The sequence below is a fragment of the Athene noctua genome, chromosome 19 (assembly GCF_965140245.1).
Source record: "Athene noctua chromosome 19, bAthNoc1.hap1.1, whole genome shotgun sequence".
NCBI lineage: Eukaryota > Metazoa > Chordata > Aves > Strigiformes > Strigidae > Athene > Athene noctua.
The window spans coordinates 12,445,535-12,473,041 of record NC_134055.1 but is presented as its reverse complement, the minus strand read 5'-3'; the positions used below and the strand labels follow the sequence as shown (position 1 = coordinate 12,473,041).

The window sequence follows — 27,507 nt, the reverse complement described above, 5'->3', positions numbered from 1 at the left end:
TATCATCAGGTTCTCAAATCCCTCCTGTGACTTCAGCTGTGGTCTTCTTTCACCATTTGTCCTAAGGAAACGTGCCCTCAGCACCCCAGTGACCTCCACCATCAGGGTGAGACCCCAGCCTGTCCCACTAACCCCTGGTGTCTCCCCTTCCCGTGACACAGAGCTGCAGAAGCAGACCAGGGAGGTGAGAGATCTCAGCCAAGACGAGGTTTGAGACCCTCCACCAGCTTCTTGTGTGTCCCCCAGCTACCAAAACCCCAACTCTGTTGGCAGACCAGCGGGTTTAGAGGCATCCACTGTGAAGCAGCTCAGGGCCTCTTTGCAGACAGCCCTGAGCTTGCGAGAAGTGGCAATACCATCTTCACATGCCCTTTGCAGGCCTACTTCGGGAACCGACAGCCCACCAGCCTGCCTCTGCTTCACAAAGCCAAGCCTCCTCCTTCCACTGCAATTCCTGAGGAACAAACACTCAGAGGACCCATCGTATATCAGAGCTCTCCCTTTTCCCTGCTGATGCTCAACAAGGAACACGTTCCAGTTCCTTGTCTACCCACCTCCACTGCCAGTGCACCAGGGACCTCTCGGGACGGTGCACGTGGCAGCCGTGCCTCATTTCTGCCGGGCTTTGAAAGCTGTCATAGGTGCCTGCACCTCCAAAACCTGCGCCCATCCCCTCTGCAGCCCATCCCAACAGCTGCTGCTGAAAGCATGCTGAGGGCCCCCTCCTCTCCCCACCACATCAGACACACTCAGGTGTCTCGGTGGCTCCTGCCCACGGGCCCTGACGCAGAGGTGATGGGCAGGAGGGGCCACCCACTAACGGCGTGTGCTGTGGCTGTGTCATCCTTGCCCCAGCAGCTCTGCACCCCAGCCCTGGGCAGGTAGCATGGCTACCAGGAGGACAACCCAGGTCGTCTTCCCCTGTACCTCCACCCTGCTAAAGCCTCCTCAACTATTTTCCACAAAAAACAATTCTAAACTGGGGTTTGTTTGGGGGTTTTTTGTTCCCCCCAGCACCTACCACTAAGGGGCTCCACACCCCTGCGGTAGCCAGCCCTCCCAGGTGTACAAGGATGGCTGAGAGGCACCTGGGAAAGCCCAGGTCTGTGCGTGGGGAGGCAGCAAGGCAGCAAGTGAAAGCAGATTTAGGGCAAAGCAGGCCTGATGCTGCTGCAGCTGGCGCCGGGCAGCACCTCTGCCTGCTGGCCTTTGGACCAGCACAGAGGGGACAAGTGGGAAGGATGCTGTGGCACTCACAGAGCATCTATGGGAGCAAAACTAGGGGGATTCAGCCCCCCCCCAGCCACAGTCCCCCTCAGGCAGAGCCCAGTGTGCTTTAACACGTCCCCCTTCCTCTGAAGCCCAGCTTGCCCAAGCTCCAAGACGAAGGCTGTGAGCCCCCGGGCGGTGGGCAGCAGCGTGCGTGGGCATGTCCCTGTCCTCGGAGAGGCCCCGCACAGGTGGGGACAGCTCGGCTGGGCATTTCCCAGCAGCTGCCTCGTGTAGAGACACCGTGTGCTCTGCGGTTTTGGAAAGTCACTTTTCTCACCCGGAGGGAGAACCGGGGTATCGGTTCTCAAAACCCGCACGAAGAAATCCACTGGCTCGCGCTTCCTGCCTGCGCTGCCGGGGGCTGTCCCAGCCCCCCCACTGCCCGAGAGCTGCCAGCCTGCTTCAGATGCCAAACCTGCAGGATTTTCAGGCCTGGCTGAAACATTTTAGCGTCATTTGGTGCAGGGGGAGGAGCTGTCTTAAATTGACTCAGATCTACAGCTCCCTGCCCAGTTGACGCTTTCTCTCCTGATTACAGCCCAGGCTGCCGCTGCACATTTTTCCTCCAGTTTCTTCAACGTGAGAGCTCTCTGCCCTACTTTTCTCAGCAAATAAAGCTCCACATCCATTTGCTTTTTGCTGCTACAAAACCCTGGCAGCTCCAGGGCTGGAGTCTAACTGAAATGCTCATCTCAGGTGCTTTGCAGAGGTCCAGCGCTCAGCTCTGGCAGCCTGGGAGCGATGAATCACTTGGGTGGCGTGGGCTGGGAGATACGGTGCACATGTGGGCGAGCGAGCAAGCTCGCAGGGAAGCGGCTCACCGAGCCAGACCGCTTAGAGGCACCACGTTCTTGGAAGCACTGTGAGCTGCTGCAGGCAGAGGAGGTGCAGCTCTCTCTGAAAGACCACCGGTGTGCAGCCCATTTGCCTCACTATTCTGACTCTATTGCACTTGCATTGCAGCCCCCACCAGTCTTAGCTCTACATAACCTGGAGCAGTTGCACTTCCTAGCAAGGGGTGAGGTCCCTGTGGGATTCAAAAGCCCCCTCACCTCCCCCAAGAGGCATGGTGACAACACACACTGCTCTCTGGGGAGTTTTCTAAGCAAAGTTTCCAGCCCTGGGCAGTGACTGTTACTGCAAGGCTGCAGCTTCCCAGGAAGGGAGAGGTGAACTATCGTGCCTGCAGATCCACACCCAGAGCCCAGCCAAACAGGCCCACCCTGCCCAGGGTCCTGTGCAGAGCCCTCTTGTCACCTCCTCCACACCATGGGGCCAGGGGACAAGGTGGTCTGGGACTGGGGAAGGGGTCCTGATGTGCCTCCAGCATTGGCATCCCCATCCTAGGAGCCAGGGAAGGAGGACACAACCTGGGAAGCTAGCAGGGAGCGAAAGGCACTGTGAAATACAGCAGAAAACGGAGATGTGCCTCAGGTCTCTCTAGCTCGGGTCCATCCCCAGCAGCTTCACTCCAGCCCACCCCCAGGCTTCAGCCCCGCTCCACAAAGCCGTGCTGCCACCCCGTGGCACTGGCAGGGTGAGGCTTCGAGGGCCGGGCACGGCCAGGGTGATTGATCTCCATCACCCCCAACATCCTCCCGAACTGGCTGGAGCCAAAACCTCACTCCCCAGCCCCATTTTCTTCCAGCTAGAGGAAGAGCTGCCCATCTCATCCTCCTTGACCCCCTTCATTCTGAACCACGTCAGCTCTCATCAGCCTCACATGGCTGCCCAGGCAACGCTGGCTGCAGCTTTCCTGCATCATTCTGCAGAGGATGAACAGACCCCGGCGGGGTCCCAGCTCACCCTGTGCTTCTCACCACACAGCCAGTCTGAAATTGCCCTCCAGGGCCAAGAGGTCTGAGCCCAAAATGTCCAAACCTGAGCATCCTGCACAGTGGGCTGGGACAGTCGTACCTCTCTCCCACAGACCTGACTGACTGGGTATTTCCAAGGTGCATTTCCTGTTGGGTCTCTGCAACCAAGCAAGTCTGGAGGAAAATTATAATAACAGGTAACTCAAGTGCTTTAGATATTCCACAGGGATGTGTGAAAATCAGTCAATTCCCTACTCTGCCCAAGGACATGAACTTGCTGCTCCGTCCTCCCAGGAAGAGGCTCTAACCCCCAGGTCAGGGGCTGAAGCACCCTCAGCTCTTCCCACAAAGGGTGATCACCTGCACCTGGAGGTGTCTGCTGGAGCCCAGCACCCACCAACTTGACTTCGTCCTGGTCTGCACCAAGCAAATACTCTTGACATCAGCATCATCTCTGCAAGTCCCCAAGAGAAACGTGGTTTAAGACGTCATTCTCTGCAGCGTTTCCTCTCAACACCGTGGCCCCCACATTGCTCCCGTGTGCTCACAGCAGTTTTCTCCAGCCACACATCTGCTCTGAAACCCCCAGAAAGCCATGTGCTGCCTGACCTGTAGGGCCTGGGACTCTTCTTGGGGGCAGCTCTACAAAGCAGAGGACAGAGAGCACACTGCCTCCGCACTCCTGACAGTGTCATTCCCCAACAGCAACACGTTCCCATCACTGCAGCCGCTTTCATCCCAGATCAAATGCAGTTTTCAGGCTGTATTTGTTCTCCACTATTTGTCTACAGAAAACAAAAATTGAGCTTTCCACTTACAGGATTACCTCAGAAAAACAATAAATGCTTATTTCAGGAGTTCCTGATCTAGGATTCTGCCCCTGGACAAGCCACCTGTAATTGGTGGCTGCTGCTGAACTGGACTAAACCAAATGAAGCAAGAGCCAGCAGCTAAGGAGACCAAATCTCTCAGGAGCATGTGCAATGCAGACACCATCCATGCTGACACTCGGAACAGACAGCTACAAAATATGAGGCTGGATGGGTGTTTCCATCCCTGCTTGTCCCCTCCTCCCCTCTGCAAGGCCTGGTGCTGCCTCCACCAACACCAGCAACAGGCTTGTCGCATTCTTTCTGCCCTGGAGACCAGCAATGGCCACTTGAAGGACCTTCCACATCCCTTGTGCAGGGCCCTGCAGGCTCAGGGCACCATGACCTCCGCATGAAATACTTTGCATCGTCTTACCTGTTGCATCTGGACGAGAGCTGTAAGGCACAATTCACTAGTCTGCTTGTTCCTGAAGTGAAGGCCACCCCAATTCAGGCCGGGCAGGTTCTCCCTCTAGGCAGGAGCATGGTCCATGACCTAAGAGTGATGGCTCACGGGCTCCCAAGTCTGGCAGGCAGGGGACTGAGAGCGAAAGCCCTCACCACGCCACCCACTCCCTGCAGCAGGTGGAACCCCTGACTGCATATATAGCTGGACTCAACTCTGACCAGGCAGTATGTTTTATTGAAATATTTACACAGCTATATCCCACCTCCCCTCTTTTCCACACCAATTGTAAAAAAGTTTGTGCATCACCATTAAACACCCCTTTCTCAAACCTACTTGCACCCTCCCCCTTGTCAAGGCTCAAAAAATTGTCCATGGTCTGTGTGGGCAGGCTGTGGTATGTCAGAGTCCAGAGGTACTGAGTGAGAGGAGCCAGGCCAGCAAACTCCCTCTGAATCCAGGCTCACTTTCCCACATGCTAAAGCTAAGAGGTTTTGGAGCAGCACACCGTGTGTCCGCTGCCTGTCTGAACGCAGCACCGAGGAACCCTCCAGGCAGTACAAGAGTGCCCTTAGGTCTTTATAGCGGTGTCTCGGGACTTGTAAGCCACGCCACGGCTCTTCAGCTCTCGGACGATCCCTGCAGCAAGGAGACAAACACATTTCAGTATTCTCTAGAGATGGAGTCCTGAAAAAATCTGGTTGCTCTGTCACATAGCCTTCGTTGCAGAGATCAGGCACTGGACAATCATCTTCATCTCTTCTAATAGAACCATTAAGAGTGTTCCCTCTTCTAGTTTAAGCACCTAGATAGAGCTCCCAAACATCAACTCTTGTTTTGCCTTGGGAAAGAACCAGGTGATTTTTTAATTTACATTATTTCCTACCTGAAAATGTTTGAATATTATGACTGTAACTGAACGGTTCTTCTTAAATCTTTTGGTCACTTCTGTGACCTGCTGGCACATCCCACCTGCTCAGTAACCCCCTTAAGAACAGGGATAGCAGGAGAGAACCATGGGGTTCAGCACGGCTCTCCCCAGCACCATGGGACAGCCAAAGGACAGCCTGCAAGGCCCACGAGTGCAGCCTGCTGCTTACCACGCTCCCCAGTCCCCACGCTCCTCCCTGCGACATGACACAAGGATGGGCTGAGCAAGGCCAAAGACAGCATGTCCCACCTGTACCCCCTCTGCCTGCTGCCCTGGGCTCCTGCCTGCGGTTGCATCAAGCTCACACCATCATCTGCTGCACTCCAGGTATTGTGGATGTGCCCCAAGCTGTGCTGGCAGGCCTTGGCTTCAAGCCTTGTGATATTCCAGCTCCTTCCCAATGCAGATGGAGGAGCTCAGGTCAGAAATGAGGAGCCTGGTATTCCAGACAAGCACAGCTCTCACCTGGGGATGTGGACTGCAGCACTCCTGGGTTAGGAGTCTGATCTAGGGCTACGTACAGGGAAGGGGCTCTCAGCTAGATGGATCATGCAGTTTCTGCATTACAGAGGTAAGACCAACTCTCTACACACCCCACTCCATTTTTAAATGCACAAAACCCACCTTAACTGCCCTCAGTGCAGTATGATGATGGAAAGGGCTATCTGCTCACTGAGACTACCGTAACAGCATCCCATCCTGCAAACCTCTTTTCTATGGACAAACCTTTGTGTTTCCCTGTAGCTGAACGGTTTGAAACACACCCACTTTCTGGAGTCACTCTAATCACAGTTTAACCCTCTGACAGCTTGTCTGGTATCACACATTTTAGTCAGCAGCATCTTCTGACAGGCATAGTGCTGAATGACTGCAGGCAGAAAACCTTGTCTGCAGAACCCTGAATGCACCCTCCCGTCCAGTATCTCCCTCTTGCAGTCACCTTGCTAATCCCTTCACCCACCCAGCGTGTGCTGTTCACAGCACGCCATGTTTACTGAACCCCCAAATCCTGATTTCACCCCACAGGTACAGCGCAATGCACTGCTCCGTATGTCACCTCAGAGGGGGCTACAGCCCCAGCACCTGAGGTGCTGAATAACCCCTCAGCTGCCCCCTGCCATGCAGGAGCCTCCCCTGAACACAAACCGGCAGCGTTACCTTGGGGCAGGCGGCCCGTCACAGACACTGCGTAGACACCAGGCTTGAAGTTACCTGGCGGAAGAAAACACAGAGTTAGCCCACGCAGCAGCGGGCAGGTGGGTGAGCAGCCCTGCCAGCCTCTGCCTGACAGGCAGGGAAACCCCCTCTGCAGCTCAAACAACAACTCCCACTGCCCCAGGGAAGGGTTTGCTGGAAAAAAAAGGAGTCTCCGGATCCCAAATCAGGTGGGAAAAAACACTCACTGATTCGCTGCCACTTGGAGACCCAGCTGTCCTCAGGGCTCATCATCGCGATGATCCTGCGGGAGGGATGGGAGTGAGGGGACGTTTCCCAGCCAGGTGACACAGCAGCGTCCCCACGGTGTCCCCCCAGGCACCCCGGGGAACGCCGCTGGCCGGGGCCCGGGCCCCACTCACCCGTCGAAGGAGGAGCTGGTGCAGTCGTAGACCATCTCGCGGTTGCCCTTCATCTGCAGGTAGGCATCGCAGTTGTCGCAGCCGTCGTACTCGAACTGGTCGATGGTCTGAGGGGGACAAGAGGCGTCAGCGCGGGGCCGGAGGAGGAGGAGGGACGCGGCCCCGCTGGGCCCGAGGCGGCCGCAGGGGCTGAGAAAGGGAGGAGCGAGGCGGCTCGGCCGGCGGGAGCCAGGGAGGCCTGTGCCGGGGGAACGGGGCGGGGGGGAGCCCCGGGAGGGCCCGTCCGCGCGGGGTGGCACCCAGGGCCCGAGGGAGGCGCGGGCCGGGCGGCAGCCCGGGAGAGAGGGCCCGGGCCCGGGCAGGGAGGCCCAGGCTGGGCGGGGAAAGGCCCGGGGCCCGGCGGGGAGCGGTGTTGGTCCCGGGGCCGGTCGCACCTTGACGAGGGAGCAGAGCAAACAGGCGCGGAGGTGCCGCAGGTCCTTGGGGACGGTCTCCAGCGCCATCCCGCCGCCGCCGCCGCCGCTTCCGCTTCCGCCGCGCAGGCGCAGAGCGGGGCCGGGCCTGGCAGCGGCGGCGGCGGCGGCGGCTCGGCCCTGCCCGCCCCTGCCCGCCGAGCGCCCGGCGGAGGGCGGCCGGGAGCCGCCGAGGGCGGGCAGGGTCGGCAGCACTGCCCGGGCGGGCCCCGGGGCTCCGGTGACGGGGCAGAGCGGGCCACGGGCCCGGCCGGAGCTTCCTGTCAGAGCGGGCCTGGCGCCGGGCCGCGGCCCCTCTCACCGGGCCCGGGGCCGCCGTCCAAGCGGTTTGTTTCCATGGCGCTGAGCGGAGGCGCCATTTGGAACACAGCCCCAACGGCTTGTTATAACGGACAAAAGCAGGCGAGCAGACCGGGTACATGGATAAATATATTAGTAAATAAATATATTTCTGAGCACATCAGCATATTCACACATCTTTGTTTCTATCGGACATAAATACACAGTTTTGCATATATATAAAACGTATTCTTCCTCTTTTTTTGGGGGGTCATAATTTATTCCCAAACCCTAAGAGCCAGAAGAGACTCAGAAAACAAAACAAAAAACAACAACAAATAACCAAACCTATATTCACATTTCAAAAGGATCTGAACATTATAAAAGGGAGAGCAGAGGCTCTGTGCAGGAAGGGAGGAGGTCCAGCCAGCCTGGCCCACCGTACCCAGCCTGGTGGGGTGAGAGGTCCCGGGAAGACGGTGCTCCCTGGGGAAGGGCTGGGGCTTCAGTTTCGGAGAGAGGGAGTTCAGGATGTTTTGGTTTCCATCAGTTTCCAGCTGGGACTTTGGACGCAATGAAGGAAAATGAGCTCTGCTTCATTGCAGTGATGCTGAAGAAATTCGGTGGTGGGAGCCCAAAGGTCCTGAGCACTCAAAAGCATCACCCAGACATGAGAGGTGCAGGAACTGAGAGGAGCTGTTCCCCCACTTTCTCAGATATTGCTGCTTCCCTTCCAGGCAGCCAAGGATGGTAGTCCAGCTACTGAAGAGGATCTTAAAAACCACCTTCCCAGGGAGTTCCTCCCTCTCCTCCCACTTGAGAACCCACCGAGGCAGACCTGCACACTCTCATTCAGCTCCGCAAGCCCCGGGCAGAGGGCCCAGCATCTAGGATGGCCGTTTTCTAGATGAGAAGGAACAGCAGCATAACATCAGGAAAGGAAAACACTTTAAAGCAGGCATTGCCCTGCACAGCCTGGTAATACTGCAGTAGGGAGTGGAAAGGGTGCGTTAGTGCTGACCACTTTCTCCAAGAAGCTGGGGGCTTGCCACAGGTTCAGAGCCCTCCTTTTTTTTAACAATAAGGAGGGAAAGAGAGGAGGACTTTTTGACTGCAAACTAGATGCTCGTTCTTTTGAGGCAGTGAAATGCATCCCTGGAGGCTCTCAGCCTTCTTGATTCCTAAAGAAATCGCTGGGAGCACCTGGACTTCATGACCCTCCCCTCTGTAAAGTCATCTGAGCTCTCCAGGATGGTCAAGGACTCCAGTCAAGGAGCTGGTTGAGACAAGCCATGGACCACGTGCACAAGAAGTTGAACAGGGGGAATCTAGACCCACTCCTGGGTTTTTTTCCTCTAGTTTAAGACTGACTTCCCTGTAAGGGAGAAAACATCTGAGCCTATGTCTTCTGCTTGCTCTGTAGGAAAAGCAAGAAGAACCTGGAAAGGTTACAATACAATTCTGCTGGTTTCTATGATGAAAGAAATTCAGCTCTTCTTTGGACTGAAAGGTCCTGCACTGGCTTGGTCACAGGAGACAAGAAATGAACATTAGCAAAGGAATAATGCTTTGTTTAAAACAGTGCGCTATTGGCTGGCTTTTACTACCATCACTTGAATGTCAGTGACTGATTAGCAGCTAGGACAAAGATGCCTTTTTCAAAGGCAGCAAACCCCGTAAGAAGTTTTCCTCACCAAGGAAGGAAGGCAGAGGCAGGATTATCCTGAAGTGGGACTACAAAACCAGTGCGCTCTCTTGAACTGGAGAAGCAGCTGCTACTTCAAAGGAAGACACAGAAAGGTTACTGAGCACTGAGCAGATGGGGGAAGTCTGTCCCTAGACTGGGTTTCAAAGTGTCAGGAGTTACCTTCAGCTCCAGTGTTGAATCCTCACCTATGTTTCATTAGCATTAACTCTGGAAACACTTGGTGCCATATAAACGTGCACTTCATGTGGGAATCTGGCAAATTCTTTGGCCTGAATGATCATTTGGAGCAATGAACTCTACAGTCTTAATTCCCTGCTGTATGAAAACTGGGTTTTATATGTTTTGAATTTGGCAGGTTTTATTTTACTTGAATGTCCCCAGATTATGGATGTAGGAAATAAGAACTAGAGACATTCCAAAAAAAACCCCACAAATGGGAGGGGGGGAAAAAAGTAATAAACCAAGAGCCTAGCAATTTCTTGGAAGCTTTTCGTTCCATCATCAAAATGTCAGAAAAGGCAGAAGGGTATTCTGAAAACTTCCTTCACAGGATCATTTCAGGTGTCTCAGAAATACAAAGATAAGGCTGCGTGATGGATGGGGCTCTGCTCTGCATTTTGCTGGGATGTTTTTTCTGGGAATTTTTGCTGTGTCTTGGGGAAACGAGGGTGGAAGGAGAGAAGCAGGAGCCATGTGAACTCAAGACCATGACTCCTGTGACAGGGGCATCTCCAGGTTTGAAATATGCTCAAAAGCGCTGAGGGATCTGGTGTAGTTGGGAACTGTCAGTGCTGGGTTAACGGTTGGACTGGATGATCTTCAAGGTCCTTTCCAACCTAGCTGATTCTGTGAAATGAGCTTGGCTCTTAACAGGGCTGGCCATCTCACCTATTTTGAGGGTAGGTGGAGGAGTTAGAGGATGAGTAAAAGATTTGTTCACATTGCCAGATGAGAGGGTGGATTCCTTGCAACGGAAAGAACCTGACCCTGCTCCTTCCCAGAAATGCTGATTTCGTCCCTGTGCCTTCACCTCTCCTGCTGCTGGCAAAACACAGCAAATGGCCGAGATGGCATCAGCTGAGGGGCAATGGTGAGAGCTGTTGGTTTCCAATGAAGACAGAAGCAGCACTTTGCAGGGCAGACCTGTGAGTGGTGAGATGGAGAACAGCTTCTTCCTGTGTCTGAAATAAGAGTGAAAAAGTTAAATGAAGAAGTCTGGCTTTTGACCTAAGTGAGGAAATGAAGTCAGAAGCTACCAGGCCACAGAAAGTAATTTCTGCAGCTTTCGGTCTCGAAGGCTTGTTTATTTTTGAAGTGTTTAGCAAAACCTTCTGTGGCATGAACATGCCAAAATAGCAGCTTGCACTCGCTCCATGAGCACTCCAGCTGGTCCCAAGACCAGTCTCTGAGCGAGCCAGCCCATGCAGATAGATGCCACAGGATGAAGATGGGCTGCCTGTGCCTTCAAAGGAGAAGGGGACCTGGAGATCATGGCTCTGTGTTTGTGTGACCATCCCAACATGGGAACATGTGAGGAGACCACAAGTGTCATGTTGCTTATTTGCAGTCTGCATCTTGGCGTGGGCTGTGCAGGTCAGGGTCGGTTATTACACGTTGCCTGTGCAGAGAGCAAAATGTGAGCTCCTCTACGGTCAGTGTGCTGAACATCTTTGTCCACTCCAGCTCACCAGTAAGAAAACAGGCCAGTGTTTTATTAAACTGAGTGTTCATGGACATCCTGGACCTCCTCTTCAGATCCTGCATTCAAAGAAAAGGAAAAAGAAAAGTGTGAGCTACAACTCGCTGAACATTCCCTCTGCAGCTGCTGGGGCCTTGACCCTGCAATACAGAGAACAGATGCTGCAGAAAAAGCCAATAAGTTTCTCCCAGTATTTTGGAGGGACTTCTCTGGCCACCTCCCCAGTTAGTTTATTCCTCTAAGTTAAAGCACAGTGAAACGTAAAGATAAGACATCAAGCTACTCTTTAAATATTTCAGAAGATACAGGCTAAGGGCATGGTGCACCCCAGGGTTCACACTGATACTAGATGTTTGCTTTTGAGGCTTTTTGATGTTTGTTCTTTGAGGAAAATCCGTACAGCTGTTTTTAAAATTATCAGCAACAGAAAATAACACCAGTTCATATTTACACAGTGCCACAGCAGCACCTTCCAGGGACAGGGGACAACAACAGAAACTCCAGACAACAAAAGCTGACTGCGAGTGATGTGTGCGTGAAGGAAAGGGATGGCACATGCATTTCACGATGTTCAAGAGGTTGCACAAATTGCTTCCGAGTCCCAAACAAGCCAAACCCAGTGAGTGGTGGTTGGCCACAAATGCCAGTCCCTTGTGCCCAGCCAGCAAGGACTGCAGCTCCTGCTCTTCCCCAACCCCTTCTGCCTGGTGAATTATTGACAGGCAATTGCTGAGTAGTTTACTTCGAAACATTCAACATAAGGGCTGCCTGGAAATGGTGCACCCTGAATTACTGCTTTAGATAGTTCCTTTCTCAACACACACATCACGGTCCCTTCCCAGATCTCTCTCAAGTCTGCCCACAACTCTCACGCAGGGTCAGCATAGCCCATATGCATAATTTTTCACATGTCCCTTTTCCTGAATGTTCGTGGGATCAAAAGGAAACAAATGCCCATGCAGATATTCAGAGAGAGCAATTCAAAACAACTTTTCAAAACAGTCACAGCAAATTCTTGTTTGTTATAAATCACCAGCTGTAGGAACAGGACCTTTGAAAATTAAATATACGGGAAGAAAACAAACAAATGAGATTCTGCTTTGAAAATGCAGCGAGTTGACATAGGAAAATTAATGCACAGACACAGTGTTATACATATACATATGTGTGCAGGCATGGCCAAAGTACCAGAAGACAGAGTTTGAGTGTATCTGGCATTTGTGATTTGTGTCACTGGTACGCTGAATAAGCAATGGCCAACTGGTTCTCGTGTACAGCAGCTTATGTGCAACACAAAAGAGACTGTACAGATTTGATCACTCTGTGATCAGCCAGATGCCCCGAGTCTCAAATAGCAGCATTAAAATATTTTCTGAAAACTGTGCCTGTGTGAGTGTCGCCTGTTACTGAAAACAGAAAGGAAGGTTAGAAAAAAAGAGGCCACACCTGGAGTGCTGTGTCCAGGTTTGGGCACCTCAATACGAGAGAGATCTCGAGGGGCTGGAGCGAGGGCAGAGGAGGGCAACGAGGCTGGGGAAGGGCTGGAGAATCAATCCTGTGAGGAGCCAGTGAAGGAGCTGGGAGTGTTCAGTGTGAGGAGGAGGAGGCTGAGGGGAGACCTCGTCACTCTCTACAGCTCCTGACAGGACATTGCAGAGAGGCTGGGGCTGGGCTCTGCTCACAGGGAACTGGTGACAGAACAAGAGGGAACGGCTTGAAACTGCAACAGGGGAGGGTCAGACTGGACATCAGGAAAAAATTTTTCACCAAAACAGTGGTCAGAGAGTGGAATAGGCTGCCCAGAGAGGGGGGGAGTCCCCATCCCTGGGGGTGTTTAAGGGCCGTTTGGATGAGCTGTGGGGGATGTGGGGTAGGGGAGAACTTTGTAGAGTCGGGCTGAGGGTTGGACTCGGTGATCCCGAGGGGCTTTTCCAACCTGAATGATTCTGTGATTCTGTGAAAAAGGTCTTGAATTGGGAGAGGTGGTAGAGCCATCAAGATCCACATGGGGCAATGAGCTGAAGGAGCGCATAGTGATACAAGAGAAATCTTGTTCTCTGGGTATTAGGTTTTAATGGTGGTCTTTTCCTGCCTTCTAATCCCTTTTCCCTTCTCTAGTAAAGATCAAAGACATGACATGAAAGGGAATGGCTAAGAGGATGAGCAGAAGATGGAGGAGAGGGGGAGGATGCTGACAGCGTGCTGCAGGAGGTAAGATTTCCCAGAGAGAGAAATCAAGAGATTTCATCAGCCTGTGCTGGGAGTAATCTGGCTGTTCTGGGATGAGACCTGTGCGTGCTGGGGTGGTTTAGGAAGCCATCTAGCTGTAATTCATTGCTAGTTGTCTGACTTCTCTTAAAAGGATCCATTCAGCATTGCTTGAGGATTGATTTTTCAGTGAAACAACTCCCAGGTACAGTCTCCCAGGCAAGAGAGGCAGGGATGTATCTTTATGCAAATCCTACCAAGAAAAGCTGGTGGAGGTGCTCAAGGAAGCAGCATAAACACCAAGATCATGCAGGCCTCTTTGGGATCATCTGCGCTGCCCTGACGATGGCTGCGGGCAGCGTTATTCCCTGCGATGCCAGTGCATGGCACTGCCTGCACAAGTGGAGTTTCTCCAGGGGCTGTGGACCAAGATTCAGACTCATCTTGCAGCTGGGCGAGGTGAGCACACACCTGGAGGGTGCTGCATCCCACAGATGCACCGTCAGCTTCTGGAAACCCTGGTTTAGGGACTTCCTGAGCCAGAGAGAGTATTTGCATCTCTGCATTTGATAGCTCTTGATCTAGGCTCTCGAACCCATTTTACTTCTGGCAACTACATCCGCTGGGTAATGAGCACCAGTTTCACTACACGGTCTGTGTTACCTTATCAGGTGTTTTAAAGCTTCTGGTTCTCATTTGATGCCACCACTTATTTTTGTTGTGAGCACCAGTGAGTGTCTCTTATCTGCCTTCTCCCCTGCTCTCCTGATTTCATATCCTCTCTTACATATCCTCTGCTAATCATCTATTTCCCACACATAAGTTTCTATATTCTTTCTGTTTTCTCAGAAAAACCTCATCATTGTGATTGTGCTCAATACCTTTCTGCACTTCTCCCAAGTCTGTTCTATCCTTTTTTGAGGAGGGGTGATCAGTGGTGGATGCCACCTGTGAAAGCACCACAGACTTACGCAGCTGCGTAACACCACTTTCTGCTTGTCCCACGTTTGTTCCCAGCTGGCTCCTAATAATGATTTTTTACTTAGATTCTGCTTGTGTGTGGCATTTTGTGCTGCTTACAGGGGATTTCATCCACCACTCTATTGCCTGATAACTCAGCAATGGGAGATCCTTCTGTAACACTTTGTAAACAGTTTTAAAGCCAACAATACTGAAGGATTTTGTCTTTTATAAACTTTGCTATCTCCTCTCCTTATCCAGGATATTTATGAGCTTGCTGAAAGGTGCAGACAGTTGGAGAACTCTATTTTCCTCCTTCTCCGAGTAACTTTCCTCCATTAAGACTGATCTGCACTTTGTCTTCTATTTTTTAGCAAGTTATTTACCTATGAGAGCACCTTCCCTTTTATCCTTTGAGAGCTTCATTCCCATAAAAGATCTGTGAGGCGTTATCTCTCTCTACAGAAGTTGTGCTGCCTCCTCCCCTGGTTTTCACATTTAGCCATGTGCCTACAAGTCAGACCCTGTATTTGAATTTTTAACAATTTGCTTGGCAGGAAAGTCAGGCTCATTGTTCTGTAGCTTCAGCTGTTTCAAGCTGATGTTGCCCTCAGCTCTTCCTTCTGGCTCTGGGCATGGGTAACAGATTGGAGTCCACGTTTGTGATTTAGCAGTTCTGTGCTTGTGCCCCTGCACGATGCCCAGGGAAGTGATCTGTAGTCCTGGCAATTTGTTACTATCCACTTTATTGGTGCGTTTCAGAAACGGTCAAACTGATGACCTGATTTATGAGGGATCCTCTACCCCATGCCCTGAACAGAGATGTGCCTGGCTGAGAACCTCCTCAAACGCTTCCATGTTGATCACTAATGCAATAAATTCAGTTTGCTCTTCTACTATGCAGTTGCAGCCCTTGAACATCCCTGCGTTACTCCCTGGACCTGCAGAGCCTCTGGCAGCCTTCTTCCTTCTGATGAAAATGTTTGCATTAATAGTCTCTCTCTTTTTCACAAGTTGTTCATAGAAATGCTTCCTGGCCTGCCTCACCATGGCTCTGCATTTAGCTTTGCATCCAACTCGCTTCTGATTTCTTTTGTCTAGCCACACCTTCGCTTTGGAAGAACAGCTTCTTGTTTCTAATTGCTCTCTCTGCTCTGCTGCTTGGCCAGCCCTTTTCTGGGGCTTTAAATGATCCCTGTGCCCAAAAGCGTCTTATGCTTTTGACTGCTTCTTTTAGTATTATTTGAAGAAGGTTCTCATGTATATGTAGGCTCCTCTTTTGCAGCCTGTGCTAATACATATATATGTATTATAACCCTAATACCATACTCCTCCTACTTAGGCACAATTGGGGATTTTTATGTTATTTGTCATTGGACTTGACACTCTCCTTAGTGCATAGTGTCCCTCCCATGCCACCAGAAGAGACACATTCTTCTCCTCTCTGTAATTTCACCTGGGAATTACAGGGTCTCACTGTTGATTTGTTGGCTTTTTTTTTTAAACTGGGTTTCTGAAAAGTTTATGTCAAAACTAATTTAAAGCTGGGCTTTCTAATTCCACCACTTATATTTTTTAGCCTTACAACGTTTATCTAGAGGCATGTATGCATTTCTCCTTGGTCTCCTTGACTATTTTATTGTCTTGCTTATATGGGACTGTCTACTGAGATTGTTCTTTGCTCTTTTTACTTGGTCTCTATTGATTTATGCCCAGTCCCTTTCTAAGATAAAGAAATATTACGTTATTATACCTCAGAGGCTGTGTTATGTCAACCAACATGTTTTCAGTTTGATGGCTTTTCTGCATAAGCCCTGCATGAGCTCCTGCTCTCTTCAACTGTCCTCAGTTCCTAATAAAGTTAAATCCTTCCTTTCTATGTATTTTCTCAATTTTACAAGGAGATTCTGACTGTCTGGTCCTGAAAGCACCCACAGAAGCTACTGCAGTCAAATAGAGTCACACGGCTTTCAGACACATTGGTCCTTCTAGCTCCTGTTAAAGGGAGGTGAGAGGGAGCGAAGGCTGCACACACCATGGCTCTGGGTGCCAGAGAGCCTTCCCCCCATCACACCATCAGGAGGTGGGTGCAGATCTAGGCCTCTGGGGCTGTCTTACAAAGAGACAGAGGCATCACGGCACAGACCCTTGTGAGGCCCTGGACACTGCAGCACCCAGCGCCCTGCGTTAGGTGCACAGACTGCTACTCTGGTGGCCTGGGGGGTCATCCCAGGTTAATTTTGAAATGGGAGCTCAAAGCAACTCCTGAGCAGCCTGCCCTCATGCCAGGAGGGCTCTCTCCGTGTGAAGGTCCCCGTCTGTGATCCTGGGAGACCTGTGTCCTGGTGATACCATCGCCTACTGCCTCCAACTCAGGGGACATCAGCACTCAGAGCAACCTGCAGAGACATCTCTGCACTGCTGCCTCCTTAACTCTCAAAACGGCAGCATCCCTCGGGGCCCTTTGAAGAACCTATCGTATCACCTATCTATCTGCAGTGTCAGGCACTTCTGCGCCTGGGAAAAAAAAAATAAAATCTGCTCCTGGGAGTCTGAGAGCCTGGAGCGCCACAGGCAGCCAGCACTGTGCCCCATCCAGCCTCTCCCCGGTCCCCGCTGCCTCCTCGGTAGGTGCTGCACCACCAGCAGCCTGGGTGTGGTGTAGGGCTGGATAGACAAGCATGGAGAGGAAGTTATTACCTCCACAGCACAATGGGCATGGTGAGTCATGAGTTTAAGGCCAGCATTTTAACAGAAATTAGGCAGCTAGATCTGTATTTGGTACCTAAATCAAAACGATTTGCCCAAGGACCTGCAATGCGTCAGCGGCAGGGCGAGGAAGGGAGCCAGGCTCTGCTCGGAGCCAGCACCTGCCCATGCTGACTTGCAGGTTGCTGTATTCAGAGGAACCTGAGAAAGCAAGACCTGGGAGCTAAACTCAGGCTCTTTCAAACAGCATTGTCTCAAATATATTTTCCCTCTCTCAGCGAGAGATGTATAGCAGTTATGCAAAGGGCCAAACTTTCATTATGTCTGATTTCCAAAAGACACTAAAAAGCAACTCCCATGCAACAGAGGCAGGTGAGAAACGAGGGATGTACAAATCTATAAACTCATTTAGTCTGTTCTCCTACTACCACTGGCCACGCACACGTCCTTACTGATTCCAGTTAGCTGGGGCTGGCTAAAACAACTAGAGCCCAATAATAGTGACTTTGCCATTAAGGCATCCAGACCAATGTAAAGACACTGAGAAACATAGTCCCACCTCTTCCTTTGGGAGATATTCCCGCTGCTAGAGCTGTTTAGTTAAAAATAGCCACCTTATTTCAAATTTGTATTATTTTAGGATGAGACTGCAAGGTTTGGTGCACTCATTAACAGACTTGCTAATTGCTGAGGCCATCATCTCCAGACAGGTGAGCTTTGAAATGCTTCTGTTGTCAGTGGTCTTGTACAAAAGCCCACTGTAAAGGTACCAGGTGTACTGGCAGCCAGAGTACCTTCAGCAAACCGCCCTCCGTCACCTGCTTTGCTGCAAGAAGAGGCAAACACCAGACTTACCCTGACTACCCTGCTGAGAGGGGCAGTGAAGGTGAAGACTCAGACTATGTCTGGGGGTGCCTGTCCCTGAGAAATCAGCAGGAACCGTGTGGTTTCCCTCCTGTCCTGACACCACCTCCTCCTGCTTTTTCAGCTCTAAGCCAGACTGTGGCACTAAACACTTCCAGAGCGGCCGGGAGCCTGAGCCATAGGGCAGGGGAGCGCTTGGGATCAGGGGCTGGACTTCGGGCGAGCAGCGGTAGCCAGCGGGATGGCTGTGAGGAACCTGAGCATCGCAGGCTTTGGGCAAGGCTGAGTCCTCAGGCAGGAGAGAAGGGTCGGGCTCCAGGGGACACTTTCTTTTCCTTCGGTGATGACGGCTCTGTAAGCTGTGTCTCGAGGGCAGCAGGACAGGGGATGTGCCAGCTGATCCCGATTGTCTGTTGGCATCTACGCTGAAGTCCAACCTGTTTGGAGAAGTGGAGGGGGCATGAGGGGGCTCCTGGCCTTGCTGGGGACAGGCTGGCTGTCCTGCCGAAGCTGCCTCCTGTAGCACAGTGCTGCTTTCCAGAGGCTGCTGACAGTGATGGCTTTTCTCGGTCCTCTTTTGTGTCCGAGCACCGTGGAAGCCCACCTTGGCCCCAGAGTACCGGGATTTGCGCTGCCCTGGCACCTGCCCGGCCCGCCCGGGTGGACACTCTGTGTCTCGTCTGTAGTGATGGTGCTGGTGATGGTGGTAGTGAACGTGGCTGAGCACCTGTGGCTTGGCAGGAGCAGCACCGCCAGGCACCATCAGGTCCAAGGACCTGGGTCGTGTCTCCCTCAGCGGCCGCGGCTGCTCCTGGCTGTGGTCCATGGCAGGTCCCTCCAAGCTGCAGTACACGAAGGGGTCGTAGTCACTGCTGAGGGAGCTCCGGAAAGTGGAGCAGCTTCCGTGGATGCCCTGCAGACTGATGTCTGTGCAGTTCAACATGGAGTCACTGGAGGAACCGTGGCAGGGCCCTGAGCTGGAGTCGCTGCCTGGCCCATCTGCCAGGTACCCGCTGTGGTCCGTGAGATAGCTCTCCCCAGAGCCACTGCTGTTGTGCTGGTGCCCGTGGCTGACCCCCCGGCGCAGGGCGGGTGCACGGTGCTGCTTCTGCGCCAGGGCTGCCTTGAGCCCCGGGCAGGGAGGCTGGGGCTGGAGAGAACAAGTCCTGTGGGGTGACAGCGTCTGTCCGCATGCCGAGGGGTTGGGATGCTGCTGGCCCAGCAAGCCCGGGGCCAGGGGGGACGGGTGGCCGCAGGCGAGCAGGGAGGTTGGCCTGTAGGGCATGTAGTGGATGGTGCCAAAATCCAGCTGGGAGAGCTCTGGAGAGTGGAAGAAGGGGTTGCCATGGGCTGGATCTGGGGGAAAGCTTCTGAGGTTCCTCTGAGGATACGCGTGTGGAAGGTGGTAAAGGGCATGTCCCGGGTGCTGGCGGAAAAGGTGGAGTCGCCGTCCGGGCTCCATGTCCCGAGGGGCCAGGCGGGAGCCAGCGGCCGTGGCCTGGTCCACCGAGTCTCTGTCTATGAAGAGAGAAGGGAGCATCCAGCGTACAATCCACAGCCCAGCTGCAGTAGCCCCAGAACCAGTGAGCCTCCACTGCGCTCCCACTACGGTCCCATGTCCTACACGTGCCCTGCAACTCCTCACTGCCACCACCAAACCATCCTGATGGTCTGCCCCGACCCTCAGATCCCACCTCCCTTGCTGGCAGGTCCCAGGTCTGGGAATCCCTCCTCTTGGTGCAGGTCCCAGCCCAAGCCCAGTACCCCACTGTATGCTGCAGGTGGTGACACGCACAGGGACCCCTCTCCATGTACACACTGCCCTGTACATCCACGTGCTCCTGCTGACACACTGACTGTGTCATCCAAGGGTACATGGACTTCCTGGGGACAACCTGCCACCAGCCCTGTCCCTGGCCAGGAAATGCTGTGTCTGAGCCTTACCAAGAATGTTGAACATGCAAAGTGGACACGTGTGGTGTTGCTGCAGCCAGGGGTCAACACATGCCCGGTGAAATTCATGGGAGCATGAGATGATCCGCAGTTCCTAGAGAGAAGTGTAGAGAAGAGGAGGAGTGTGAGCAAGAAGAACCATGGATGGGTCCTTCTTGATGGAAGCAAGCCGTGTAGGATGGGAAGATGTCTACTGGCGAGCAATCTGCTGCCCATGGAGGAGGCCGTGCAGCAGATGGGCAGCTCTGGCTCTGCTCACTGTGTCCAGCTCTGGGGTGTGAACGTCCAGAGAGGTGCCAGCCCTCGGGAACAGGGAGGTATTATGGACATTTTACCCTGCGGCAACAGCTGGAGACGCATTTTCAGGGAATTTGAATCTGCCTGCAAGTGGCTTCAGCCAGGGCAGGGCTTTTCTGGCCAAGGGGCAGGCAGACTTCCACTGATGCTGGTCCTTTCCCAGCCCTCAGGAGTTGCTAAAGGAAACACCCCAAGGGCCTCCCGCCCCTGCTAGACTGCTCAGCTCCCACTGCAGCTCCCCCCGACTGTGGCCGGGAAGCTCAGAGCCGTGGCTCCAACAGCCGTGTTCACACCCTACCTGGCCCTCACTGAACTCCTCCAGGCAAATTGCACAGACTGGGGCTGAGCTGCAGCTGCTGGTCGAGTCCCACCGCGGCGCCTGCCGGCACCGTGACTGGTACCTGCGTGTGGCCAGCTGCCCGATGGCCTGCATGGTCTGCTGCTGCAAGGAGTCCTGCCAGGGAGAAAGGAGGCTTTAAGGAGAGGCTCAGCCTTACATTGCCATACTTCTCACTGCCCTTCTGTTTTGGAATTCGGAGGTGATACTCATTTCCAGAGGTAACTTTGTCTAACCTGGCTTAGCCAGAGCAGGCTTTGTCACCAGCAGGAGACATCTAGCAGTAGACATTAAAAATCACTCAGCAGTCCTGAATTTTTGAGCCCCCAAGGCTTGTCTTTCCATAGGACAAATGGGGTATTCTCAAATCTGGAAATACGTCTGAGTCTGGAAAGATGATTATTTAATTTGTTAAGTTCTATTAAAAATACTAAATCTTCTACCTCTACCAATACCGACAATACTGTTAAGAGCTTGTGGGCTGGCTCTGCAGATCTGGGCGCTGGGACAAGCTCTGAAAGGTGCTGGGACTGCAGGCTGCAGTGCTGGCAAGGCAGCAGGAGGAGAGCAAAGCCACTGCAGGAGGGATGCTGCCAGCCCACGTGCCTCACATGGCCACATCTTCAGTTCATACAGAGGCCCATTTCCCCTCCCAAACTGTGCCCGTTCCTGCCCTTCATGAGTTTCTGTTTGTTCAGACACATCTGCTCTGTGAGATTCCTACCTGAGTCCTGTTCAGCTGGCACTTTGTGCGGACAACAAAAATCAAAATGATGACGACCACAGTGCTGACCACTGTGAGAAGAATCCACACATCGTAGTCTGGCTGTTGGATAAAACAGAAAAGAAACTACTCATGTGTGGCAGAGGTGGGAATTAGAGGCTAGGCAGAAGAATCCCGATCTCTTCCTGACCATCAGCCTTTGAACACGTGATCCTTGGCCAAGCTTTACCTCCTTGCTCTTTACAGGTAAAAGAAAAAGGCTTCAGTCTTTTCTGCACATTCCAGCAGCAATGGAATTTCTCTATCTCGCAGCACCTCAGGTCCCTAGAGGTCAAGGTCTAAGGTAGCACAAGATGAAAAAATCAAGGCTTGGTCTCACCTGAAGAGACAGGGAATCCCCGTGCCTCACTTGTGATGTTTAAGCAGAAGAAACTAAGTAAGTTGAAAGTGCTTTTGAGCCTTTATTGGCAGCATGTCATCTGAATGCTGCAGACAGGCAGCTCTTTCAAAGGGCTGAAATCTCCATCCCTGGGGAGGAAACCTCAGCATCTTTGGGAAAGTCCTCTTATGTGGCACAGCAGCTTGGGAGGGGGGATACAGAAGGTAGTGGGAATGGTGCATCTCTCACCCAAGCTGGTGGCTCCTTGACCTCTATCTTCACGTGGGCCTCTCTGTTCTTGTTCACGACGCCCATGAGAAGCTCAGCATCGTGGCCCCTGATCAGAACCACGGGCTGACTCAGACCTCGGGGCTTTCTCAGCTGTAAAGAGACAAACACAGTGGGAGATGGTCCAGAACAGCCTGAAACAAGGACTATCCTGGCCCCCTAGGCACGTTGGGTTCCTCCCAGTGCTTCTTGCACACACTTTAGAGACTGACTGCTACCCCAAACTTGCCCTATCCTTCTATGATGAAATCAGATGGAAGTTCCTCCTCTTTTAAGAACTCTTCAGCATGGATATCTTCATTTCCTCTGACGCTGCCTCTTCATGCACAACTGGACACTGCTCAGTGTCTCTTGTGCTCCTCTTTCAAACCTCCGTGGTCTCTCCTCTTCCACGTGGTAACTGCCAACAGTGTCAAGTGTTGCCTCACTACAGAAATGCTTCCTCTTTTCTTCCTGTGAGATCCATCCATGTCCCCCCTCCTCCCTCTGTGATCTGCAGGACATTCTGTTTGTTTTTCCCACCACGGTCCAGTCAGCCTGGCCTGGGTAGCTCAGCAAATGAATGTCTAAGTCTGCCCTGCCCTCCAGACTGACTTGAATCAGGGTGGCTCTCTGAGCCACGAACCACTTCCCATACCCCTACTGAGCAACCTCAGCATCACCTCATGGGCTTGCACTCGCTTGCTGCATTTCTCAGGCATCAGAAATTAAGTTTTAAGTGCATGAAAGAACCATGAGGGACAGATCCAGTGAGCAGGAGTCAGCCCAGAGTTTTGGTAAACTCAGGCACCAGCTCCTCTATCTGTCCTCTTATCTAATGCTGGATACTTTTCACTATCCCTTGATTATTTTGATGGGGAACCTATTCCTTTCCAGAGATGCCAGTGGAAGGGACCTCTGGAGGTCTCTAAATCAGTGTTAAACTTGCAGCAGAAGTATCACCAACAGCACAGCAGGGTGGCCGTGACTTTGGCTTAAAAACTCAAGATATCATCTTTCCCCTAAGGTACACCAGGGCTGTCTGTACTAGATGGGATCACATAATCTGTGACTTCCCAAGAGGAAAAATCCAGCTTCTGGCAGAAAAGCTCAATTGAGCAGACAATGTCCTTTGAGAGCAGAAAGCTGCTGGCCTGCTTGTGCTGTGTGGAGTTCTGGCTGTGCCATGAAGTGAGCAAAAGAGAAAAGCGCTGTCTGTGTGTGTGGACAAGCTGGGTAAGAGCTGACATTCAAAACCAGCCTGCAGCGTCCTCCTGGGACCTCCCACTGTGTCTTGGTGGCTGGTGGGTCCTGACCTGCGCACATTTTGGGACGGGACAGGGGCACTGTGGTTTAGCTGATAATATCAATGGAGTTTGTACCTGATCAGCAGCGCTTTCATCATCAGTAATGTCAAAAAGGATCGCACGGGCTCCACGCTCCCCCGCCAGCTTTGCCTATCCAAAAGAACAGAAGCTTCAGTGGACATTTTGTATTGTACATCTGTGTTAACATCTACCGTTTGGATACGTATCTGCCTCCCTGGCTCTTCACAGGAGAAAGAAGCACCTGCTGCTTAGACTGAGAAAATCATTTACACCTTGGTTTCTGCATTGTGTTGGGCTGCAGTGCCTGCTCTTGCTAGGGCTCTGCGGTTCATGGATGGTTTCTCCCTATGGTTGTGGGCTTACAGTCACAGCAACCCGTAAACCTAAACACCAAATTCCCCAGCTGTCTGTGCTGTGTGCCCCTTTGCTTCAGAGCTGGATTTGCAGAGGAGGGACCTGCAGCCCCATTAGCTCTGCTGACTGCTGCACAACCCTCCTGTCCCAGGACAGCAGAAACCTCTGCAGGTCCCCACTTGTCACCACGGCTGCACCAGCCACGGGCTGTCCATGGGCCTGACCCCCCCCCACATTGCTCTCCTTGGTCCCCTGCGTTCCTTAGGGAAAAGCTCAGGTGAAGTCTGGGCTGCAGGTCTGGTCTAGGATTAGGAGTGGGATGGTTTTTCACAGCCCACCAGTTGCTGTGGTCTGAGGACAGCTTTGAGACCCACCCAAATGAGTGTACATGCCACCCTGGTGAGGTCAAAGCATACTGCCTGGCGGACCTTGCGGGGTCACCCACGTCCTCCCACCAAGCCCTTCGAGCCCTCCAGGCAGGCAGAGGCAGCCTCTTGTGAAAGGCAGACAGAGAACATGAACAAAGTGCAGGGCTGGGCCGCTGTTACTCATGCGGAGCCCTTTGATCTGCGCGTCCCGAGCGCCTGTGCAAACAGGGAGCTGCCGGAGCTGCTGCAGCAGTTTACCCACTGCATTGCCAAACCCCAGCTCAGGGGCCAGAGGTCAGTGCCGCCGCTTCCCAGCTGCAATATCAAACGCAGGGCGCGGGCTGAGGGAAGGGAAGGGGCATTCCCAGCGTGGCAAGCGGTGCTGGAGCAGGTTTAGCTCCATCCCTTGCTTGCAGGTGATGGTTACCTCCATGAGCCTTGTTGGGGAGAAGCTGGGTGCCAGAGATGGGCGTCTGGGGACAGGGACAGGATGTGAATGGAGGTCGGGAAGGCCACGGAGGCAGCGCTGAAGGCTCTGAGCTGCTGACAGGATTTGACACTCTTGGGTTTGTTTGGTATACCAGATGGGAAAGCTGGAAAAGTGGGATCAGAGGCTTGGGGCAGGGATCAGAGACTGGGGTCCAGCCTGGGATCAAAGGAGCCTCAGTGTTTGCCAGCTCCGAAGAAGAAACAGGACTTTCAGGTAGTGATTTCCACCCGTTGGAGACAGTCAAGGTTTGATGAACAATGAACAGATCTACAAAGGTTTTATCCTGCTAAAGACACTAGCGATGGGGAAACGAACAACAGACTGGATGAGTGACTCTTCCCAGCATCTAACTCCTGTTGCAAAGGACACAACTTTTGTTCAAGCTATTCACAACCTGCTTGCTGCAATATTTTTCAGAGTTCTTCCTGTCTCTGTGTTGGATCTCTTCAGCTGCACTGCACAGCTGACCTCCCTCTTTGAGGACTGAAACACTTCTGGTGCAAATCTGTGTTTACAGGATGATTTAGGAGGTTTCAGCAGTCTGTCAACCAGACTTGCAATCAGTGGTTCCCTCAGGAAAAAAAAAAAACAAACAACACACCAAAAAAATTATAAATGATACATCAGAAAAAAAATAAATCACTTTGAACTGATTCCAGAGGTATTTTCCAGACCTTCCTCTCCCCTTGCAGACCAAACACCTTCCCTACTGGTGCTGAAGCAGTGCTAGAATTTAAGAGAGAAGCAGAAAAGGGCATCAGGTGGCTGGTGGAGTTATCCTCATGCTGGGCTGGACAAGGTTGCCTGTGTGCACTGCTTGGCTGGGTGACAGCTAAAGCAGAGGTTATGATAACACTTTGCACATGGCTATTTTTATCATCATTGATATAGCCCTGCAATTCAACATGCAAAGCTCTACCGCAAGAAACACATGCCAGGAAAACAAGGCTCCTGCTCCGGCGAGCACCAGCCACATCCCACATTTACATCTCTGCTCCTGAGGACAAGAGTTGTCCAGGGATTTGAGGAAGAGGTGTGTATGATGTTGGAGGGAAGAAGCTTGGCAGAGGCTTCAGGAGGATGGAGAAGCAGCCAGATGGCAATTGCAGGGGGATGGAGGAACCAAGGTACAAGGCAGAGCCTGGGGATATGGCCAGCATCTGCCTGTATTTCATGGCTAAACTAGTCCTATCTGGGGGGACAAGAGCTGTGAGCCTCCCTGGGTGAGATCTTGAAGCAGGACTGCCTGCAGGCAGGATGGCAACCTACGTCATGTTCAGCTGGATCTCAAAATCCAGTGTTGGATTCCGCTCTGGTAACAAAGCAATGATGACTAAAGGCCAATGAACTGTCACTCTATAAAGTCATGAGCATGGCAATGAACTGAGAGGTTTACTTGCTTTGGGAGGGCTACTGGAAGGCATCAAGACTAGGGAGCATGACCACAGTGCAGCAATGTACCACGTCTTGTCCTCTGCAGACTTTCTTCAGCCAATCCCTCGACTCAGTAACACACTAGTACTTCAAGTACTGTGATCAGAGACTCAAAGCTAGCAAAACAGTTTTTAAACCTTTTAGGTTTGAAGTCTTTGAAGCCGCTCCTTCCTCCTGTTCAAGATCCTCCACAGCAGCTACACTGACCAAACCAGACATTGCTGCCCGCACCCCCAGCATCCTCCCTCATGAGATGTGGCAGCCTGGGACCACTATAACATGATGGTCACATCTGGATGGACACGGGAGAGCTGGAGTACCCAGCTGTGCTTCTCAAGGTGCCTGCAGAGCCCTCGCTCTCATGTCTATCACAAGCTGCACTGGAAGCCCTTGGGTTCACTCTTTATCCCACCACCCTTGTACATCACTAACACCCACAGGTGGGACCAGGCCATTTTCCAGATGTGGAGTAACTGATAGCAGGTTGATAATTCCAGCACACTGGCTTCTGCTACCAGCTGATCAGCTAACCAGCATCCCTGGTATGTCACTGCCAGCAGAAAGCAGACAACAGGAGCAGCATCACCTGGATGCAATCCAGAAAAAGCCAAGAAAAGCTAAACAAGGTTTTTCTCATGTTTGTACAGTGCTTGTGGAAAATACCACATTTAGTACTGAGACAATAAACAGACGCAGTGAACCACTGAAGAAAAAGCTAATGCTAGCCTTATCCACACAACTTTATCAGACACAAAGATTTGAAGACTTAAAATGACCCTCGCTCCTACCCCATTTCCTTATTACCAGAGAGTTATACCAGTGCCCTCAGCTTCTGACACAGTAATTGCTATTTCACAAAGGTACCTCTTTCACAGGAGACCTGATCTGAAGGCCTCTGAGATCTCCCATCCCTTTGTGGGGCAGATGGTGGCCCATGCTGTTAAAAGAGTCACGTCCCACCACTAGTTTGTCTGGTTTGCATTTATCTGAATTGCTCAGCACTGACTCTTCATGTGCTTCATCCAGTGAAGTATTACAGTATTATTTTTAAAGACAGGACCACAGAAGATGTTTCCTGTGTCCATGTTTTCCCACAGGACAGAGGACACGGGGAAATACAAATCCCCCCAACAGGCCAGCAAGCAAGGGGAGGCTACAAAACAGGAGGGGTAGGAGGCTAACAGGCAGTAAAGTGTATGGGATGCTGGGGAAAGGTCTGAGCTGTCCCAGAACAGTCAGGTTAGGGAAAACTCACACCTTTTACAAAGCCAGGCAGTCCAAAAAATAAGGAGGGATGGGTATTGGGGATGGCTGGCACAGTGCCTCTCCCAAAGGACCCCTCTGCCAAGGACCCTGCTCTATCCTTGTGCTTTTCTCACCTTCCAACAGCTCTTTCCTACCCTGTTGCTTCCTCTTGCTCTCACTTTCCTGCCCCATGGGTTTCACTTCCCAGGTTGGTGCCATTGGGGGCATTTTTGCACCTACCTTGTTAGCCAGTGACAGGCACGGGTTGGGATCCCGATCCGGCTGTTCAAGCTTGACAATGGTGATGAACCCCGATTCGGTGTGTTCATCCTCGCTGGTGTTGCACAGGGACAGCGGGTGGGACTGCAGGACAAAAGCAAAGGGAAACTCAGATCTTGGGGCTCAGCACTGCAAAGGGTGGCTCAAGCCCATCACAAACTGTGCCATAAGGACTTGCCCAGAGGGTGCAGGACACCCCTGCAGTGGGCATCACCACTGCTGATACATCCCATGGCACTGCCTGAGTGTCAGTGAGGCTTTGAACGCCACAAGAAGCAAA

General features: G+C 52.3%; 2 protein-coding genes across 2 annotated transcripts in view; both read right to left on the bottom strand.

Moving 5' to 3' along the window:
* Nucleotides 1-4,588: 4,588 nt before the first annotated feature.
* SUPT4H1 (SPT4 homolog, DSIF elongation factor subunit) lies at nt 4,589-7,409 on the bottom strand. The gene is made up of 5 exons (XM_074922862.1): nt 7,307-7,409; nt 6,873-6,979; nt 6,699-6,754; nt 6,454-6,507; nt 4,589-5,003 (listed from the first exon to the last, which is right to left on the bottom strand). Exons 1-5 carry the CDS (start codon nt 7,373-7,375, stop codon nt 4,936-4,938), a joined length of 354 nt encoding a protein of 117 aa, XP_074778963.1. The 5' UTR covers nt 7,376-7,409; the 3' UTR covers nt 4,589-4,935.
* A 3,637-nt stretch (nt 7,410-11,046) lies between these two features.
* Nucleotides 11,047-27,507, bottom strand: part of RNF43 (ring finger protein 43) — a 58,033-nt gene continuing 41,572 nt past the window's right edge. The window contains exons 2-9 of the mRNA XM_074922943.1: nt 27,189-27,311; nt 23,112-23,186; nt 21,712-21,843; nt 21,084-21,185; nt 20,321-20,476; nt 19,717-19,819; nt 17,764-19,290; nt 11,047-11,090 (exon numbers count right to left, since the gene is read on the bottom strand). Coding sequence (XP_074779044.1) covers nt 11,047-11,090; nt 17,764-19,290; nt 19,717-19,819; nt 20,321-20,476; nt 21,084-21,185; nt 21,712-21,843; nt 23,112-23,186; nt 27,189-27,311 — 2,262 coding nt within the window. The remainder of the gene's footprint in view (nt 11,091-17,763; nt 19,291-19,716; nt 19,820-20,320; nt 20,477-21,083; nt 21,186-21,711; nt 21,844-23,111; nt 23,187-27,188; nt 27,312-27,507) is intronic.